The 21,866-nt window shown below is 40.1% G+C and overlaps 1 protein-coding gene across 1 annotated transcript in view; it reads right to left on the bottom strand.

Annotated features, from left to right (window-relative positions):
* Positions 1-16,290, bottom strand: part of LOC117815329 (sodium/potassium/calcium exchanger 3-like) — a 75,008-nt gene extending 58,718 nt beyond the window's left edge. The window contains exons 1-2 of the mRNA XM_034686981.1: positions 15,763-16,290; positions 9,890-10,018 (exon numbers count right to left, since the gene is read on the bottom strand). Coding sequence (XP_034542872.1) covers positions 9,890-10,018; positions 15,763-15,958 — 325 coding nt within the window. The 5' untranslated portion in view covers positions 15,959-16,290. The remainder of the gene's footprint in view (positions 1-9,889; positions 10,019-15,762) is intronic.
* Between the last annotated feature and the right edge of the window lie 5,576 nt (positions 16,291-21,866).

Below are 21,866 nucleotides of genomic sequence, written 5' to 3'. Positions count from 1 at the left end.
GGCAGCAGCGGCTGATTAAGAGTTTTTTCAACCTGAAGACAATCAAAGGAACTGCATTTAAAAAATATACGAGTAATGCTTTAACAAAATGTAACTGAAACTAGAGTCACATTTTGACATAATTTCTGCTGTTATAAAATAGTATACACAAAAAACAGCATTTGAATTTCAAAGATTGTCAAAGTGGCTGTGGGCTGCTTTAACTTCACTAATTCTAACACAAATAAAAAGATTGGTGGCACAAAATAAACTGTCTTGCTAAAGGCCAACTAGCACAGCTTAGAAAAGAGGCAGTAACTTCAATCTCTGCAACCTCTGACTCAATTAACTGGTGTGATGTTATGCAGTTAAAATAACTGCTTAGTTTTAAGATGCACAATGGCTTATTCAAGAGTACTTGAATGTATGTGTAGCTAATTAAGTGTACTGTTAAACTTCTCATCCGTCCAAATTGCTTACTGAACAAACATTAAAACAAGTCATATAAAAGGTCATTCAAGCAGGCAGTACAACACTTAGTTGACAGCAGTGATCCAAGGACAGCTCTTACACAACATACGTATTGTGACGCATCATGTGTAAAAGCCACTATTTATCACAATCTCTCTTTTTAGACACAGAAAGATCCATAGAGGTATATAATACAAATCATGCAACCACAATCATTCTAGAGAAACAGCACAACAGCACCTTGACCCCAGACAATGAGGGAGAGGAAAATTTAGGACAGTCAGTGTTCAGAGACGGACCTACAAACACCAGAGACTCCATCACACACCTGTTACTCATCCTGAATATTTTCGTTAATGGATACTCTGTGTCCAGCGTGTCCCAAAAGTAAGAAAGAAACAAAAAAAGAAGTCTACAATGTACATCTACCAATCAGAGCACCAACTAACACTCAGAAGTCTCCACAATGTATGTCAAGACTTTATATCCAAATACTGCATTCAGAATTAGTCGTCAGTATAAACCCATGACTTGACTTTCAATTGTTTGAAAAAAGGTCCAAAGTGAAGGCTTGATCCCCAACGCTACTTTTCTGTTCGGCGCATCAATAATTGTATCAATAGGCTTGTTCGACCGCCGTCCGGCATCCTGCTGTCTTCTTCTTCTCTTAGGCTGCTGTCAACTTCATCAGCCAATTCCCTTCTGTTCCCCTCATCCATGTCTTTCATGCTACCGCTAGGAGCAGTGAAGTAGTGACGCAGTGAGTCAATGAGGCAGGAAAATCAGTTAGGGCTCCGTATTATTCAATTAAAATAGCCATATTTAGCGCCAGCATCTTGATATTTGTATCACACAGGTCAGGACGATAATATATTGCCATATCGATATTTTGTGCAACCCCTAATTAATGAGCCCCAAAACAAACTCTGTATTAGCAGATACCAGATACATTGTTGCAACAAAGTGGATTTCATGGGGTGCCATTTTGGCTCATTAGGTACAATTTTGCACCCCAAGTCCAATTATCGAAATAAAGGTGGGACAAAAAGCACAAATGTTATCCAAAGAAAAGCATTCCAGTCAGCAGAAGCATTTACGCCCAGATGATGGTCCTTTAGATAGGTTTACATTTATTCCACTACGTCCCTCACTCTGACTAGGACAATAACTCAGTCTCGTTGTTTACATGCGGCTCTCTCAGTAGCTCTTAAGAGTGCCTGGTGAACCACTTGGGAGCAGTGGCTCTGTCAATCATCATCACAGCCTGCCAGCTGCTCGACTTCTTCATGTGGAGAGCTTTTCCTCAAATAATTCAATCTGACAGACTGAAAGATTCTCATCCATAAAGCACATCAAACATCTTATCACAATGTGCCTGCACCTTAACCTTTTACGTACCACGATGCAGCATGAACAGTATGTGATGACTAGCTTAGTCATGCAAAGTCACCCAGAGTTACTGTGTCTGTCCTCCAGCCATCAACCAAGACACTTTCTACAACCTTTTTCTAAATGTACGGTCATAGCTGCACTACAAGCTGAAACAATAAAGAGATATAAAGACAGGTATTTCAACTGTTTACTCTGAAGCAACAAAAAGGATTGCATGGATGTTGAACCTGAGCTAATTAGACAACTGTCCTCTTCTCAAGCACACCCAAGTAATGAAATGCAGCCCTAAATCTGCATGCATGAGAAAAATGTGCGCCAGTGCTGTTTGCATGGATTTAAATGAGCCGTTTTAAAAACGTCAAACTAAGACTATGCAGACAATTTTATTTCTGACTTCACAAAAATGCTGCTCAAGAAAAATTCTTAAGTTGTGAGCAGTTATGTCCTCTCTAACTCGATGTAGAAGTGGCAGTAAAGGGCGATGTTCTTAGCTCGCAGGAAACAGCTTCAACATTTCTCACAGTCACACCAGCAGGATGAATCTTTTAAAGGTGTGTCGGGCCACTTTTGCTGCTGGCAAACAACCTGATCTCTATAATTCAGAAGGGGAAGTTGGAAGCGTTTCCCCCGTTTGCGGGGAGGAGATCGGAGAGAGACACAGAAGAAACATGACATTCAGTGAGCGCAGAAACAAAGGAACAACAACAGCAAACAAAAAAGAAGGACAAAAACAGTGAAGGGGGGGAAATGAGGGAGAAACAGTGAGAGAAGCAGCAGGAGCTGATGTAGCGGGGACGCTCTGACTCGCTCAGCTAATTGCTGTGATGGATCGCTCTTATTCCCCTGAGCACCAAGCTCCTGTTACTGCAATAACACAACAAGATGACTTTGCCAATCTGCACGTTATGCAGTTATGAAAGAACTTTGCCACCATCTGCAACTGTTTATGCAGTTGTTGTGGTTGCATTGACAGGGTTGCCCACTCAAAGCTAATATTGTAATACGGCAGGATTGATTTCTCAGAGGAAATCATTATGGGGGCTCCCCCGGTCAATTTTGCATTTGATTAGTGGAGTTCTGTTGAGGTATTAGCCTGTGATGATTTCTTCTGATATGATTAATTCATCAAGCTGTATTACAGCGATACTTGCTCACTTGCCTCTGGCTCTTGGGGAGGTACCAGGAGGCTGCCCACGTAAAGTGAGGCAAACAAAAACACACAAATACTCACACAGGCTACACGCAAACTCCTACTCGCTGCAGAAAACAGGGCCGGCACCCTCACATTAATCAATACTATTCTTAACGAGCCTCTACTCCTTCAACTTTCAGCCGTACGCATGCGTGCACACACGCCACATTTCTCACAGGGAAGCCCTGATTAAGTCATCGCAGCCTCCTTTCCTAAAATGGAGTGTTGCGTCGGAGACGAGCTGAGAGAAGCAGGGAGGATGTTTGATAACGGAGGAGGAGAAGGAGGAGGAGGAATGCCTCCGGGGAAAGACCCCTGCAGAGAGCAGTCACATGTTCGGGGTACCCACACCACTATCCGTCTAATGATGGTACTGTACACAGAGCTGCTCGAGGGTACTTTATCCACCTGTGTTTGGAAATGTGAAAGAGAGAAGGACTAACAGATAGAGATGCAGTGAGACTGGTTTGGTGTGAGTTTTGGTACAGGAGTCTGATACTTAAATGCTTGGGTTTATGTGTATATGCATAGCAGATTGTTAAAATTATGTTCTTTTGCTGAATGAAAACTTTGTCAAGACTTGTCTCCTGATTGCTCAGACATTTTCAAAAATATCAGGTTTTTCTTATTTCCCTCTTTAATGTAGGGCATCTCAAGTACAATGTGGCCTCACTCCAGATTTCAGAGAGCAAAGTCACCAGAATGAACAAGTCGTGATTTCCATGATAATGGGAAAGTCAAGGGCATGAAAAAGGTTTCTTATTATAAGATTGCTTGTTCTGTATACACAAGCAATCTTACATAAAGTTTATACTTACATAAACATTCACAACCTACTTGCAGTATGTGAACCTTTCACTTTTGTTATTTGTAAACTTCAAGTAGGTAGGGAAAGAGAAAATAAAGTTACAAAGATTCCACTCTTCTTAACCGTTACCAACACCAAGAGAAACTTGGGATGATCTCATGAAACCTACTAATTGAGCTAACTTGGTTAGCTGCAGCTCAGCTGGCAGCCCCGTCTGATATCATCATGCAGCACCATAAAGTACAGTAGATACACATATTTTTAGCATGCAACTAATTTAATCTTGTTTTGTTTGTTTAGATGACAAGGTCAGGTTGTCGTTGTGCTGAAGGAATGCTAATCTTTAAACTGAGTTACAGTTGTAAGCTGAAGCCTAGCGATCAGGTCTAAGAGACTGTTTTATGAACACACTGCTTTATTAACTGTATGAACTCTTCTTCTTCTAGCCTTTTTTTTTAATCTGCAGATAATCTGGTGTCTGATTGATACAGAAGGAATCCTAACATATAAACTGAGCTAGATTAGTAAGCAGCAGCTCAGTTACTAACCCTTTAAATCTCATTCCAACCCAAAAGACCATACAAGAAACTGTTTCACTCATTGTTTTCTTTTTAAGTAGGAAACAGCATTGGATGAAAACTTATTTCAATGCTGTATTCAGAATTTTTACTGGATTTAAACTAGGGATTGGTGGATTTTTGTGAGGAGGAGACCTCTGAAAATGATTAAACTCCTGTTGGAAATCTCACGAGCCATCACTGCTACAAAGCCCTCACCTAAAAACTGAGCTTACAATGCCTGAGAGACTATTTTTCATGTGTTTTATTTTTACTTAAATAAAAACATACATCCATAGGAAGAAAGGTTAAAGGTTACTGCTCAGCTCCAATCTGCAATGATGAAATGTTCAAACCAAGCCAGAAACCTTGGTGTAGTCTTAGACTCAGACCTTAATTTCAGCAGCCACATCAAGAAAATTACAAAGTCAGCCTACTATCACCTTTAAGAATATATCAAGGATTAAAGGACTTATGTCTCAGCAGGATACAGAAAAACTCGTCCATGCATTTATCTTTAGCAGACTAGACTACTGTAACGGGGTCTTTACAGGACTCCCTAAGAAGTCCATCAGACGCCTGCAGCTCATACAGAATGCTGCTGCTTGAGTCCTAACAAGGACCAAAAAAGTAGACCACATCACTACAGATCTCAGATCTCTACACTGGCTTCCTGTCTGTCAGAGAATTTACTTTAAAATCCTGCTGATGGTTTATAAAGTACTGAATGGTTTAAGCCCAAAATACATTGCTGATCTGCTGCTACTTTATGAACCATCTCGACCTCTGAGGTCATCAGGTACTGGTCTGCTTTCAGTCCCTAGAGTCAGAACGAAACATGGTGAAGCAGCGTTTAGTCATTATGCTCCACATATCTGGAACACACTCCCTGAAAGCTGTAGGTCTGCTCGAACTCTCACCTCTTTTAAATCAAAGATGAAGACTTTTTTATTTGCCACTGCCTTCCTATCATAGCTCATTTTAACTAAATTTAAATACACATTTTAATGTAATTGTTAATATATTTCAAATTTTCCTTTTCTTTTCTGTTTTATTATATTTGTCATCTTAATTACATTCTTTTATGCTTGTCTGAATGTTACCAATGCTTTTAATCTTTAAATGTAAAGCATGTTGAGTTGCCCTCGTGTATGCAACTCAATCGCGCTATACAGATAAAGCTGCCTTGCCTTGCCTTTATAAATGTGATATGAACAACTTTTGCTCATGAAAATAAAACTATATATTCTGAGTATAATCAGTAAACTCTATGGAGTCTTCAGGGATCCATTATCATCAGAATCATCATCACACTTGCAACATTATCTTAATATATGATGGAAAATATTGGTGATCATTCTAATAAACTACAGTGATTACATTACACAGCCCCTCTACTAGCCAATGCAGTGCCACTCCTGTTTTCCCTCCACTGAAGAACAGTGTTGGAGAGGGGGGGGGGGGGGGGGGGGGGGGGGGGGGGGGGGGGGGGGGGGGGCTGGGGATGGGGGGATTAAACAAGTGACTGAAATCACTAGTAGCAGCGGGGTCTTCACAATTAAAATCAGCGAGAGAGACGTGATGACGGGTATGATCGCTTGTTTCATGTGTGGCTGGGAGGGGGAAAATTTAGCAAATGAGGGCTTCTCTCTCGCTCTCTGCCTCTTTGCCTGTCTCTCTCATCTCGATCAGCAGGACAATAATTTCAGGCAACAATCAGTGAGTGCCTCCGCCGCGCTGCTTCCTCCCGGAGCACAGAGCTCATGTCGGGATGCTTCCTCATCAGCCAGACTCGTGCTCTGCACTCTTGAGCATGGCAAGCTGCAGAAACACAAACACACACACACAACACACACACTCTCTTACAATCTGTAGCGTGCAGATACTCAGGCCAGCTACTACATGATAACACACATGATTCAATAAGCTGATTGGCCAGATGACAAAAACAACATTTATGGTTCCGAGAGGATGAATCCCACCGACCTCTGTGATGAAAGTGTTTCCATCAGGCTGAGTTTTTTGGGCTTAAAGTCACTCAGTCAAGTTTGGTCAGACACAATACTCATTTACTAACATTTCTACAAACAGGCAGAATATGTCTTGTATCTAGGGAACACAGGTTTTGCTTTTCATGGGTCTAGTATCAGATCTGTTTTTAAGTAAAACCTTCTCTTATCACATGCTGACTGTCTTTAGTTTGGTTAGTTTGTTTTATTTACGGTATATGAAATGTAATTGTATTCTAAGTGCATCTGTCAACAAAAACATTCTTACTTTCAGCCCTTCACAAAACCTTCAAAATGCACCTGCTCACACCTTACAGGCCCTGTCCTTCAACAGCCTTACTTTACACATCCACCACCCTTTTAAAAGTTGCAGAATCCTCTCTCTCAAAGGTCAGCTGAAAATGACTCACTATCTCCTGTATGTTTTATGTCTCTCATTCCAGAGACAGCAGCAGAAATCACCAGAGTGGGCTAAGACTTTCGGAAAATAGAGACTTTTTTTCCCAGCAAAAACCTTTCAGTCCTCAGGAGAGACGCCGGGGCTGAAGCCACCGAGGGTACAAGCTTTAATTTTAGCACGAAGGAGGAAAGAGCAGCTACTGTATAATAAGCAGGATGAGAGAATAATTTGAACTATGACCTCGGCTCCCTTTATAGATGACAAAGGCGACCTTGGGAGGGTGATGAAGGAGATTGATGACGACCATTTTGCTTAATGAGCTCACGAGAGAGGCCAATCGCCTCCTGCTCGAGGGGGTGAAAAAGACAAATGTCAGTGTGATCTGCAGCAGGGTCATGTATCGGCATCCTGCCTCTTACACTTCAATTATAACAGGGGGGGACATCAAATTTACTTCCATTAACATCTAAATATAGAAACACTTATGGGTGAATGTGAGACTCCATGCATGTGTAATGATGGATTTGATGAGAAGCAGACTGTATCACACCATAGAACATGCTTTAATATAAGGTATTCTTATTCAAAGTACAGTGCATTGATTATCAATCAATCCACTAATTGGCATCCATTTAAAAAAATGACCACTGAATTATTTGGTACTTTTCATTCTTTCAGCAAAAAAATTCTGATGTGAGGATTCGCTGCTCTTCTTTGTCACTCAGATCAGTAATGTAAGAGTCTTTGTGTGTTTGACTGTTTGATGGAAAAAAGAAGCAATCTAAGGATGCCACTGTTGGTTCAGGGAAATTGTGATAGGCTTTTATCATGGTGTTTTGATCTTTTTTAGACTAGAATATTGATACATCACAGATTATCCATGAGTTATTGGCCACACTAGCAATCTGGTGCAGCCATTAGTTGGCAATAAATGACTTCCAGCTCGGACTTCCTTATCCATGGACTGCATTGTTTACAGTACAGTGAGCAACTTGAGAAGCAACCAAACATAAGGTAAAAGAAATCGCCCATCCAGATATGTCTGCAGAATAACTGGCACCAGTTGCCTTAGCTGGAGATATTGAGACTTTTAAACGTAAACTTAAAACTGATTTATTCAGTCTGGCATTTATGTAGGGTTTTACAATTGTATTACTTACTTTTGACTTTTATATTAATTTAAATGTTGCTTTATTATTTGTTTTACTTTTAACTGTTTATCTTTTATTTATTTATTCATTCATTTATTTATTTTGATTTATCTACTCAGTTTTATTGAAATTTTTAGCCTTCATTTTATTTTCATCTCTTATCATTCCCCTTTCAAATGTATTTATTTTAACTATTTATATTCTTAATCTTAATTTGACGCTTTAACTTATTTTAATTACACATATTTTATTGTTGTTGGTGTTTTTTGTTTGGTGTTTTTTAAAATATGTCTTGCCATTACTTTGTTTATGCTTCTTTCTTGTTTTCAATCGCTGTAAAGCACTTTGGGTTGCAATTGATTTGTATGAAAGATGATATATAAATAGAGCTTGATTGATTGATTGATTGATTGATTGATTGATTGATTGATTGATTGATTGATTGATTGATTGATTGATTGATTGATTGATTGGTTGATTGATTGATTGATTGATTAGTTTATTTTGGCACCTTTTCGTTTGTTTCTGGTGAGTCTCAGTTTCACTGTAGCTAGTAATTTACACAGGGGCTTCACTTTGGCCTCATTGGTATAAACCCAAAAACTAAGATTTTCTTGTCATTTAACAAGTGGCAACCTACGGCTGTGAGAACAGAAGCCGATGCAGAATTGCTAAAATCTGCAGTTCCTTGAATGTTAGAAGTAACGGAAACCACATCCACACCCATTAAAAAAAAAGATCTTTGCAGCAAAAATAAACCTGTTTACAGCCTGGTTCAAAAAACAATTTTGTTCTTAGTAGCTAATTTATCTATCGACACACACAGTAAGAGGAGTGAATGAAATGGAGTTGGTTGAGATTATACGTTTTGCATTATTAGCGGCACAGCTGACCTGACTGACAGGCGGGCACATTGTAGCTGTTAGTAAGAAGGCGCAAAGCCCGCCTCAACTCTGCTTCTTTGCCTCTTGATATCGTCTGAAGTCAGCATTTCCAATGTGCAACTGCCGACGTTAGGCTTCAAAACTCTGCCTCAGAAACAAATGTGTGACGTAAATGAGGCTACATCCATGTATTACAGAGTCTATGTGATTTATTCACAATTAACAGGTCTTAACTTTACTTAAGAAACAAATAACAACATTATGGAGATGTGTAAAAAGTAAAGGTGAAAGCTTTGTGATACCTGACCTTATAAAGAGAGGAAATCTGCTTGTTTGCTGAATGTAGGAAGGATTAAATAAATAACGACTGTCTAATCTGAACCAACGTCAAGCAGGTTTGTTGCTCAGATGAGTACAGATTTTACTTTCATATGTAGAATCAGTCAATAGAAATTAATAGATACTAAAAATAATTGTTAGTTTTTGCATCTATTCAAAGGTCACACTCATGTGATGGAGGAAGCTGCAAAAAATGCCTTCAGCATCCTCGCACTATCCTTGATGCCTCAAACAGAAGTTGTCGGTTGATGATAAGATAAAAGGTAGCCATGGAAACAGGGATTTTTTTTTCCTCCAGAAATGTGCCCACCATGGGGAAAAACGTGAGGGAAACACAGAGGAGTGGAACAGGAAGGATGAAAAGAGTTGTTGCGAGAGGAGGTGAAGGAAAGCTAGGTGGGGAGAGTGAGAAGGAAACCTGCAGGATCCTAGAAAAAAGAAAGTGATAGAGAACGAAGAGTGAAAACTGCCGAGGCAGCCGGAACGTCATTGGTGGGCTCAAGGGAAATCATCTGACCTCAGAAACTGGGTTACCCCAGATCAAGAAGGGGAGACAGGGGGGACAGAAAGGGTAGAAAGACGTAACATGTGGGGTGATGATTTGTTTCCCGCTTTTTTCCTTTTTTTCTCTCTGCTCTAGAGGCAAAAAAAGGAGGGAGGGGGGAACACTTGGGTGTCCTCTTTCTTTCATCTCGTCTCCGTCTTACCTGGAGCAGTGCAGTTCTTAGATCCTTCGCTCCCCATTTCCTCCAGGCTGCTGTTGTCCGTTTCCTGCAGTAGCCTCCTTCCCCCCCATCTCTCTTGCTCCTCGCTACTGCGGCTGGAGATGTCGAAACCTGGAAGATGTTTGTCACAGTGAAAAGTTTAAAATAGAATCAAGGACATTGCAGTGCAGCTACAGCATCTAGGAAGGGCATCCTTATACACCAACATTTGCAACTGAAATGACTGTGGCCATGTCACATCACGCTTTTTGTTTTGTTTTTGCTCTTTGATGAGGTTTGTTAGGCAGTTGTTTAAAAGGGGGTTTGCCTCTGGTCTCTCTTCCTGGGGAATTTGATTCATGGTCAAAAATACCAAGTAAGGACCATCATAGACACAAATGGTATGAGTAGAGCTGTCCCCTAAAAGTCAACAACTACAGTTAACTCTTTCTGACACATTTTTTTCAGTCAAATCCCTGCGTTTCAGTTTTGCTAGCTGTAACATTTACAAGCTGAAAGTCAAGAACTCTCTTAAGTGCCTATTATTTATGAGCTGACTTATCCACAGAGGTCCACACCTTTCCAAAACAATACTAACCTGGTAGTTAAAACACAGAAACGCAGAAGAAGGTTGTTTTTTTTTATCATTGGACAGTGTTTCAAGGGTAATCTCAGTTAGAACCAGAGGTTAGAAGGGGCTACAAGCTGAGCAGCTGCTTGCTTATTTCCAGGTGACCAGCTTATTTCACTTGTTTGAAAAATGTCCATGGATACTACGTCCTCCTCTGTGGTTCTCTCCAAAATAAACAGGCCCGGTAACATGTTGAAACACTATTGCAGCATGGCTGAGGGGCTGCAAGCTGAGCTGTGGCAACTTTTACTTTTACTGCAACACGTGAAACAGGAGTACCCTGATGATTGATGATGAAAAAAATTGGTGTGGTGCTGAACTGATGAAAGATACAAAAACTGAAGCTTCGTATTGAAAGCAAACAGTTCTGATTCAGGTACAGGTTCTGCTTACCAGTACAATAAATGTCAAACTGCAAAGTGACCCCAAAAGAGTCTCAGGTCAAGACTGTGTCAGAATGCATTATCAGTTATGAAGTCTTTCAAACTGTGTGATGACTTCCTAATGAAAATGCAACAAAGTAAATCAAATAAGCATGTAGCTCTGTTCTCTCTTATTATACAGAAAATATTACACCTGGTCTGCCCTCGCCATTGAATGGGTCTTTGGATCTGAAAATAGAACGGAGGGAAATGAAGATGATACGTCATGCTGAGTTTGCAAATTTTGGATAGATACATTTCTTATTGGTATGGACATTATCAAGTTTACAACTTATGAATAAAGTGTGATGTATTCTGGTTGGTTTGTTTGTAAAGCATGGTCCTAGTGGCCTCACATTTTGACTAAGCTGACACTGTTTCATTTTGAAGTCAGGTGGCTTTCAATAGTCAATAAAACTGAGAAAGATAACTTTTAATATTTCGTTACACACCAAATATCCTACAGATGTCCAGTTTAGGGTTCTTAAAAAACATTAGGTGTTTGTGTGTTAAAAGCTGAAACTTACATTTGGTATCACTGGTGGAAAATGTACTATAGAGTTGCAAATTATTTTCATGGCTAATCGATTAATTAAATACATGTTGCACCTATACAAATATAACATTAATAAAAAACTTAATTCATAATCCATCATCCAATACAATGCGATAACTAAATGTGTGGTGCCAGGTTAACAGTGTAGATCCCATCATGCATACAACAGAGGGGATAACCAGCTAAACACTCAAATGAAAGGTCAACAACTAATCAATAATGTCTATTTGGACAAACCTTTGAGAGAAAACAAATCAAAGAAAAATGCACATCGTGTTTTTTTCATTACTGATTAATCTGCTGACTGTTTTCAACAGAATCACAGTTTATTTATATTTCCAAATTAAAAAATTGTGAAATCACAAAAGGATGACTTCAAATGTTGTCATCAGTCCAAAGATAGTCTGTTTAAAGTGATGTAAAATAGAGAACAGCAGTAAATGCTCCCGATGGAGAAGAAAACCAAAGATTGTTTACATTTATTTCAGCACGTTTGCAATATTTACAATTTTACCTTTCTTGTTATAATTTTCAATTATGTATAAATCACAAGTTGGTGCTTCTGGATGATGCTGTGGAATGTCAGGCAATTAGCTGAATTTCCACAGCTGCATTTTTTCTCTCTGTCATATTAAAGTTTGATTCTTTATGTTATTGTGGGGAATGGAACAGCTGCAGGAGTGCACCACAGATGTGTCAGTATGATACCTCCCCAAGCCCGCCCTCCCTCCCTCCTCCACAATTCATACATTGAAGAGGAATTTCGTAAATTTTCCAAAACAAAATCCTCTTTGGGTGGGTGGGTGGGGTGGGGGGAGCAACACCATACTCACAAAGTGGGGCTCCCACTGTGGCTACATCTGCACATTCTTCGAGAAAGCAGCAACACCAGTGAATTCATTTCATACTTCAGAGAGCTCAGCAGGAGCTCTACCCTTTCCACCCTGCCAACCACCACAAGTCTGGCCTGAGAGACGGATTCAGACAGAATTAAAAAGCCAAGTTATTCCAGAGTCCTCGGGGCATGGCTGAACTTCTCACCTGGCCTCACCTTCACTACACCACACACAGCAGCATCAGCAGCAGTGGTGTGGTTTGCGTGCCAGCGCTTGCCTCCATTCTTCTATCATTTGCTATCTTGCACATGGAGAGGAGCAGAGGAGTGTGGGAATGATTAATGTGCCACTGTGAGGAGGCGTTGAGTGCTCCGCTTTCCAGTTCCACAACATCAAGCTCAATCTAGCTGAACTTAATTAAGCACATCATAAATAATCAACTTTAATTGATATTCCGGCAAGCTGATTACGAGTTAACAAGAACACAATGGGGACAAGGGAAACGCATTAAACACCCCGTTGTTGTCTCTTGTTCACCTCTTAACTCGAGTACACGAAGAGAGCAGCACTGTTATGTCTCCATGTGACAAGGATCCACAGTGGGGAGGAAATAAGTGAAAAAATTAGTCCCACTGATGATGCACAAATCACCAGTGTTTGAATATTCATGCAGGCCTTCTGTCCATGGAAAGTGATAAATGCATCTCACTTCAGCCGACGCTGACTCGATATTTAAGTGGAGTTTTGAGTGCAGAGTCAAAAGATGAAAAGACCAAAAAAATAACAGCCAGACATCAACTCATGTGAGAGATTTATGCCGTTGTTACCAGGGTTTCATCCAATAGCATTCTGCAGTATTTACATCACACAAATATGTCAGCTCTGAGAGAAATAAAGAGACACTGTGGAACATGTGCAGTAACCCGGAGGCCTATACCCTGGGGCTCATTGCCCTGATTTCACTGCTCTGCAGCTAAAACACCTGAACATACAGGAGCCTCTGCATCCCTCTGCCATCCTGGAATAGTTTCCCCGTGGTTAAAGCTCAGATGAATTCCCTTTATAGCCCTCTGTGTACCTGTGTATCAGAACAAACACCTTGAGCCCCACATAAGCATTTTTTCAGGTCAAACTGGGGCTAATAGTTAAAGGGATATAACTCTCTTTAACTGTGTTTCAGCAGCATAACATACGCAGTGGTGAATCATATATAGGTATTATTTTTTAGTAATACAGTGCGAAAAAAAGAAGGAAAGAAATGCACTAAAACAGTGGCACACCTGCTCTAGCCGAGGGGTAAGTTTTGTTTGAGTGATCATATTTTCTGTATTTGGACTGCTGGGTGATTCTTCTCTTACAATGAACAGACACAACAACCAGACTGTAGCTTCACCATCATGGGAGTTGAAAAAAAAAGACTAACTTTTTACGTAAAGATGACTGATAAAGGAAGCATGTAAACACTTTTACACAGATTGCACAAAAAGCTTTGGCTATAATGATCTCAATAGACCTGTGGTAAATGCAATTTCAGGGGCTATGACTGCAGAAGAACTCACCAACCAGCGATGTTCCAAATTGACTAATCTCCCAGTGGTTTACAGGAAGATTTAGATTCCAACTAACTGACTATTTGAAGACATGAAAACACTTGGAAAGTATTTAAAATTGAACACAGTTTATTGAGCATGGCTAAACACAGGAAGACTGCATCAAGGGATACACAATGTCAAATGAGTTTGCTGAGTGTGGCTCATGTTAGAAGAGCCTCCAGTCCTCTTTGCAATTTAACATTCACATGTCTGTGCTGGTTACACATTCAAATGGTCAAATGGTTATACATCAGTTTAAACAGACACATACTACTCTATATTTTCTAAAAACACAGACAAAATAAGCCGCGAATCAAGACGTCATCTATGCTTATTTACATCCAGATAGTAGAGCATTATGGTATCAAGGCAGCAGCCATTATCAAGAGCTCTTGACCCAGCCAGATACAACATCTGACTGGCATTTTGGGCCTTTAATAATAAATATATTCATTAGTTTAACCAACAGTAAATCTTTGTACCAATTAACAAAGGTGAGGATGTTTAATTGTTTAGTCGACTTCACACTAGACTTCAAGTATTTTTTTCATGCTTGATTCTAGTGGCAGTAAGTTCGTTCTACATTGACAGTATGCTTCAATATAAATCTTAAAAAACTACATATATCTTTGCTTACATTTCATATATAACAGTCAGTTACGACTTAGTAAGTTGACAGGATGTGTGCTTTCACAAGTGCTTTTATAGATTACAACAGCACTGGACTTTTAAACGTCACTCAGCCTTCAGTGTTCTGAATACAGTTAATTAATGTTGCATAATTTATGTTAGAGCAAAAAGCATTGGTCAAGATTGTGGTAAATTTTGCACCAAACGATGAACAATATTTCCAAAACAGAAACAATGCAGCTTTAGTCACCACTTGCATTGACAGAGCCAAATGAAAAACCACATACAATATGTTGTTTATTGCTTCTTATCCCTAGCAAAGGCATGCTGATATTCAGTAACACAACACTCCTTATTGTGTAATACTGACTATGTAGTCTGTCATATGTATTGTATTGCTAGATTCTTGCAAACGCACAACACCAACACTTAGAGATGCTGTGAAGAGCTTTTAGTTTGAGTTGATTTCGGCACCCCCTGTCTGTGGGCGGTGTACATTTTCATACTTTGACGTTCTTATCCTGCACACAAGGTAGTAGCTTTTAAACAAAAACTCATCTTTCTTAAGGTCAGCTTTTTGACTAATTGGGAATATTTGTTGTTGAAGATATTATTATTATTATTTCTTCAGCCTACTTTCAATCATCTGGTATTGCACCAACCCGAGCAGCATTTAAGGCTTGACAAAAATGACCATAAAGAAATGTTCAGGCTTATTGCTGATGATCTAATTTGCTTGTGTTGATCATAAAGAGGCATCAGCATCAAGCAGCTAAAACTCCTTACGGGGGCTTTAATGTTGAAGGTCAATACAGATGTAACTAATCATTATCAAATATTTGAGGACAGAATATTAAAGTGAAACTTTCAGTCCTTAAGAGGAGTAGGCTGGTAAATAAATAAACTGTAACACTTTATAATGGCACCTTACCCATGCAGTTGGTTGAATAGAGGAAATGTTTGACAGTTAAGTCATTGTGGGAACATTAAAAGTAGCATTAGGCGGAAGTATGAACAGGAACATGTTTTTGGTATGATGGTTCTCATAGTACATCTCTCTACACATGTAGATATTATTTAATCTTTTGGAGTAGAGCTCTGCTGGTGGCAAACTCAAGACATAACCAGAAAACGAGGTGAGGAATGAAACAACCTGGGGAGATTTCAGCTCCACCTTTTTTTTGCCAGAGCAAACTGCAAAATCCTCACCTGAATTTTCCGCTAAGTAGGAAAACCCCTTCACGACCAGAAGCAAGCCGCCGAACAAGCAGATCTGGATCAAAACCAACTCCTTTCGTCTTTTCCGCCTCGCTTTCACCTTCTTCTGGTTCGGCATCACTTGCTCCGGTCGATTCCGGAGTCGGATACCCGGCAGAGACATCCCCTGTTCCGCTGCCACATCCATGCGGATCTCCGAAGTCAGAAAATAAAAACAAAACGAGCAACCTCCTCTATGTCTCAAGGAATAGACTTATCTCCCGGGAAGCGGATGAAAAAGTACAGGGGAGGGGTTTTGGGGAAGCAAGGGTAATGTTAAGGGGAGACAAAAAAAGTTGTAAATTGGAATCGCAAGGATGCTGCAAGGGCTGTTTGGTAAAAACGATGAGCTTCTGGCTGAAAAAGCCGGGTTTTCACTTCTTATGTCATGTTGAAATGTGGTTTTGGAAATAGTACGGCAGAGGACTGCTGTTCGAGCCCTCCATGGATGCGTCCGTCTACTGAGTGTTGAGAGGGCACGATGAGAGAGGGAGGGAGAGGGAGAGAGAGAGAGAGAGAGAGAGAGAGAGAGAGAGAGAGAGAGAGAGAGAGAGAGATGTGGTATGAGTGGGCATGTACACGAACACCTTGACATAAGCCTAAGTGAAACCCAGGTCAAAATGTGTGCTTCTTATACTATAAAAACATAATCGGTAATAGGCCCCATCTGTTACTCCAGTTGTACAGTAGGGGAGACTGGGGACGGTTGCAACACCTCTTTACTTGTCTACCTATTGTTTTCTAATAACATGTATCATATGAAATAAAATGGCATTTTTCTTGTGTTTCATTTTAGAATAAATCCTGGGGCATTGATCAGGGATGATTGCAATATTTTAAAAACTACAGTTCACTAAAGTTATTTACGTGTGATGTCATCATAGGTCTTCTCCAAAACTGTGTTATTAAAGCTGCTGTTGGTAGGAATGGTGTAAAAAAAAAAAAAACATAACTTTTTTTCTGCTGGGTTATAAAGCAATTTTTTATTCTCCTCGCTCCCCTTATGACGGACCAATCATAGCTATTGTCCAGCCCTCCATCCTGATTGGTCGAGTGACGGCCCCATTAAGTCACCCAGATTGGCTGGGAAGCCACTACTTCATCATAGAACCACAGACTGTATAAAATATGGACGTAGTATCCGTGACGTCACCCATCTGTTCCTGAGAGCTGTTCTGAAGCAAATCGACGGCAGCAGCCATATTGGTATTGCGGAACTCAACTAGGCAGAGTGTGACGTAGTGTGAGCCTCTTAGCCAATGGCTGTGTGTTACCAACCGGGAGTCACGTCAGTCATGTACTTATTTGGGCAAAACTCGTAATCTTAATATCTTCTGAACCGTCACGTTAGAAAAAAATTCACCCCCCGTACAGTGTGTGCCATTAGAGAGATTAACTTCATAGGGCCAAGCCGTTTTTTGAACCAGGCTGTAAACATGTTTATTAATGCTGCAAAGATCGTCTTTTTCCCATTCATATCTATGTGGTTTCCAGTGTTTCTGCAGCCAGCCTCAAGCGGATTTTCGATGTATTGCAGTTTATAGCACTTCCGCATTGGCTTCATCGTTTGAGACCGGAGTTTGCCACTTGCATTGAACGCGCACAACGATCTTTTGTGGGCGGGGTTACGACAGCAGAAAGGGGAGAAGTGTTGACATTCAAAATCTCTCAGAACTGATGTTTCTATCACGACTACCATCAGGAGCTTTTTTTAATAGGGATTAATACCATGACATATTCATGCATCAATAGTGTACTATTATCTATTAGTTTATTTAGTGATATCTACGAAATAAAGCTGAGCTTGGCTGTTAAAATAACATCAATAATAGTAAACATAATTAGTATATAGGAATAGCACCTTCAAAATGAGAATTTACAAAGTGCTTTGATAACCAAGTTAATACAATTATGAAACTTATTTAAACTAGTTCTAATAACTAATAGAACAAAAAGAATAGAGCAAAAAGTACAGTCGTTTACTGTGTCTCCTGTCTCACTGATGGAGTCTGGCTGAGCATGTGCACCAAGTGATGTCATTTTTGCTTGTTCCTCATGTTGATGCTGTCCCCATTCTGCCCTATGCTTTCACTGTTTTCCTGTAATGTTCAGTCAGACTTCAAGTTAACTGCCAGCTAAGCTGCATCACTTTATTGCTTGGTCTTATGGAGTTAGTATTACCAGCTATAGACCCTATAGATGTATGGTCTTACAAATGTAACTTGTTTGATGTTTTACTACTATTTACATTCTTAACATTATCAGGGCATGTCTACAGTGTTGGTACAAAAAAGATTACTTTGTGTTAATTGGCAGCTGGACACATTATTCCAGTCAGTGTGATGTTAGTCACTCAACAGGACAGCAGACAGGGTAAACTGGTTGCAGGTAATATGCTGCAGAGAAAGGCAGGGAAACCTTAAAGCTCCAGGTAACTCTCCAATCAGTGAATAGTATCAGTGACATGATAAGAGAGCTGTCCACCTCTGCCTTGAATAAAATACCTGCACTGAAGAAAAATGCACTGTCAGTTTACTGCATTACCATGCTCAATTTTTCACTGTATGAATTTAGATACTTATTTTGAATTCAGTACTACACAGAACATTCACTTGAAGCTCATGTACTAACCCACAGTGATGATTTTTCAGGATTATATATGAATATGTATCAATGTAATATTCTGTAGGCAAAATTCACCTTTCACAATAAAATATCCTCTGTCTTTATCTGGCAGCAGATGCTCATTGATATTTGGTTTTGTTTTGATTTGGTTTCTCTTCTAAATTAAATCAAACAACATCATTTTGTTTTTATAAAAGCTCAATAAAATATAGTGAATCATGTCTTTCACTGCCCTCTTCTGGGAATGTATTTTATTGACATACAGTTATGCTGCAGCCTGTGCTAGGAGGCAATTGCACTCTATATTGCTGGATAATAATACAAAGTTTGTAACGCTGCACAACTGGTTGCTTTTGGCTAGTCCTGCTCACTCATTCAAGCGTGCAAAATCCCTGTGTGCAACAGCCAAGCACTAAAGTGATGCCTTCGCTGACTGCATCTTCAACAAATAAAAAGAAAAAACCTGTAATCATTCTAAAATATTTCTATCTCGGCCAATTCATGTCATTCCCTGTGATCACAAATAAAACACAGTTTCTGTTTCTGTTCAGGATTGAATAAGAGCTTTAACTGTCACTGCAGTGAATTATTCATCCAGCCCGGGACAGATTACATGTAGTATTTTCCTTGGTTATACAATAGTAGTTAGGTCATATGGATTGATTTCACGTGTGCCTTTTTGTACATGCTGTCGCAGCAAATCTGTGTTGTCACATAAGAGATAGGGCACAGATTTCTCTGCCATCACTGATTAATTTTCTGAGTGAGGACTTCAGTCAAACAGACATTTAGGATAATGAAGAAAACTTTATCCTGGCCGAGGCGGTTTCTTGATTGTCGGGCCTGAGGTTTCATATAAATAGCACTGGAAACATTCCAGCAAGAATGGAAAAAGTGGTCAGGGCTCTAGGCAACTGGTTTCACTGTGCTTTTTTAACCCTTTACAGCATGGAGCATAGACTGATCAAAACATAAGGAATTAGGAAGAAAGTGGAAGGTGTGTCAGAGAGTAGTTTTACATATCTTGGAGAAAAAAAAATATCCAGCTCTATGTTTCCAACTACATCTTACCCTACAAAGATGAACAAAGAACTGTTTTCAGCATCACATAGTATAGTAAACACACTCCAGTGACCATGCACACATGACTGGAAGCCTGAAAGCCGCCCCAAAACCTGGCCTGTCTGACTTGCAAAGGGAGCTTGGACTGGGCAAGGAGTTACCAAACAAGATGCATTCCCAACCTCTCAGCGGCACTAACAAAAGAAAAAAAAAAACCCAAGGGGGGGTGGAGGGGAGAGGAAGGAGGAGAGGGGAGGGGCAGGCAACAAATTAAATCCAGTTAAATTGTTTTTCCATAGCCAGTGGGCTTGGCAAAGGGCTCTCACAAACACACACAAGATGTGAGATAAGTTGTTGTAGAGAAGACAAACCAGACCTTCAGAAGTAAGAGAATGCCTGGAATTTAACCCACTTTCCCGTGTACAAGTGTCACTGCACCCACTCCCACTGCCCTGCCCTGCACCTTAGAATGTCAACACACACAGCAATGTTGGCATGAAATACACAGGTGACAAAGACCAACGTTTAACATCTGCCCTATTCAACACTCCTTGTTACTACAGCTGCCATCGATTGCAGCCCTGTGAGATGTTTGCTACAGCACATCAATAATCCAAGTCCAGCCACAATCTTCATCCTCCTCTCTTACTGTAAAGTCTGTCTGGCATTGGGATCACAATGCAGTCATTGCAGAGGAGAGCTGCAGTTCTTCTACCCCAGTTTGAAGCAGCACTTAGGCTAGCAGGCTAGCAGACATATTTGGGTCATGTCTTCCCTCTACGAGAGCAAGTCTGAGCTACAGCGGCTCCTTTCCCTCTTAATGTGGAGAAACCTCGGATCAGCAGCATTACAGAGAGAGAGAGAAACAGGGTTGGGGATTTAGTAAGTTTGGCCAGAAATAGCCTGCTGAACTAAAAAAAAAAAAAGAGGTAAAGAGCTAAAGTTGGGACAGTATAGATGGTTCAGGTGGGGAAGGAGAAATAAGGACATTCATCCCTGTTTTTCACATCACGAGGAGAAAAAAACACAAAAAATCACTTTTTTTCCATTGACATTTTTATAAAATGGAAACCAAATGTACATTCAGATCTGTCAGCTGACAGCAGGACAGTGTAATAATCAAAAACATTTATAAATAGTAGGTGTATTTTATGAGGCTGAACTCCACTCATCCGCTCAATGACAGCTAGCTCCTCTCCGTGTAATGGAAGCAAATTGACTCGTAGTCACTAAACAAAGGGTAGACACTCCAAAGTGTAAAAACAGACTGACACAAGGTGTTTGGCATTATTCCTCCCTGTGAGTCAGGTAGAAAAAAAAACAAAGCAACATACAGCTGATCTTTTAGGACTGGGAAGGTCCAACTGAGTTTAGAATCACACACGTTTTACAATCCTCCAAATCTCTAAGTAGATGTACTGACAGGTGAGCAGGCAGAGAAGCTACCACAGCGAGACAATGTCATCAAATTTATGGCTTTGCTTTTACATTGAAAACATAGAGTTACTATGAGAATCACCAAGCCTGTTGCTTTAAAAATGAAGCAAATACTGGATGTGGAAGCGCCTTGAACCTGCATTCTTGAGCGACTCCACTGGTTTCGAATACATTTTTTTTAAAGGCCACACAATCAAGTGTATCTACAAATGAGCCTACCGCTCAGCTGATTTTTTATCTCAGTTAACTCTGTCTGACGTGTACATGATCTTACTTCCAAATCTTCTCTTCTTCAGCACAATGTTTATTTAGTAAGTGATTGTCTTGTTTAGAGATATATTGAGGATAAAGCAGAGTATGTAGAGGGCATGGTTATATGTAATGGGCAAGCTGCTTCCACCTAGATGAAGTGATAGATGACTAATGTGGCCACTTCTTGCCATCAAAAGCAAGATGTTGACCGCCATAATTATGAAATGTAGTTTGCATAATATGTGAATTAGTGTTAGCTATGTCCACTTTTTGTGAACAGCATTTTGAGTCTAAGAATATAAGACTATGCCATTTAATGTTGACATATGCAGGTACCATTATAAGCTGTTAACCTATCGGACTTTGACTTAGCATTGGAAACACGTGGAAGGGGATCTGGGTCAGCTTAGCCCCTCTGTTGCAAAACCAGCTGGACACAGAAGCTAGGCTATCATGGCTGCAGACAGTGTCAATTTTACCATGTTGTTCATTTTAAGACAGTCTGACTCAAACTGTAATATTGGTGTATGTGTGCTCCCGATTTAAAAATTTACAGCACTAAACTTTGCCATAGCCTGTTCATTTTTTATCGCAGTTCTGGAAGCGATGAATTCAGATTATCCCACCTACCATGCCAGTTTTGGACAAAGGGATAGAGCGGACGGAAATCCCCTGTGGGT

Source organism: Notolabrus celidotus, chromosome 7 (genome assembly GCF_009762535.1).
Source record: "Notolabrus celidotus isolate fNotCel1 chromosome 7, fNotCel1.pri, whole genome shotgun sequence".
In the NCBI taxonomy this organism is placed as follows: domain Eukaryota; kingdom Metazoa; phylum Chordata; class Actinopteri; order Labriformes; family Labridae; genus Notolabrus; species Notolabrus celidotus.
The sequence above is the reverse complement of the archived record's forward strand: the minus strand, read 5'-3'. Positions and strand labels throughout refer to the sequence as shown.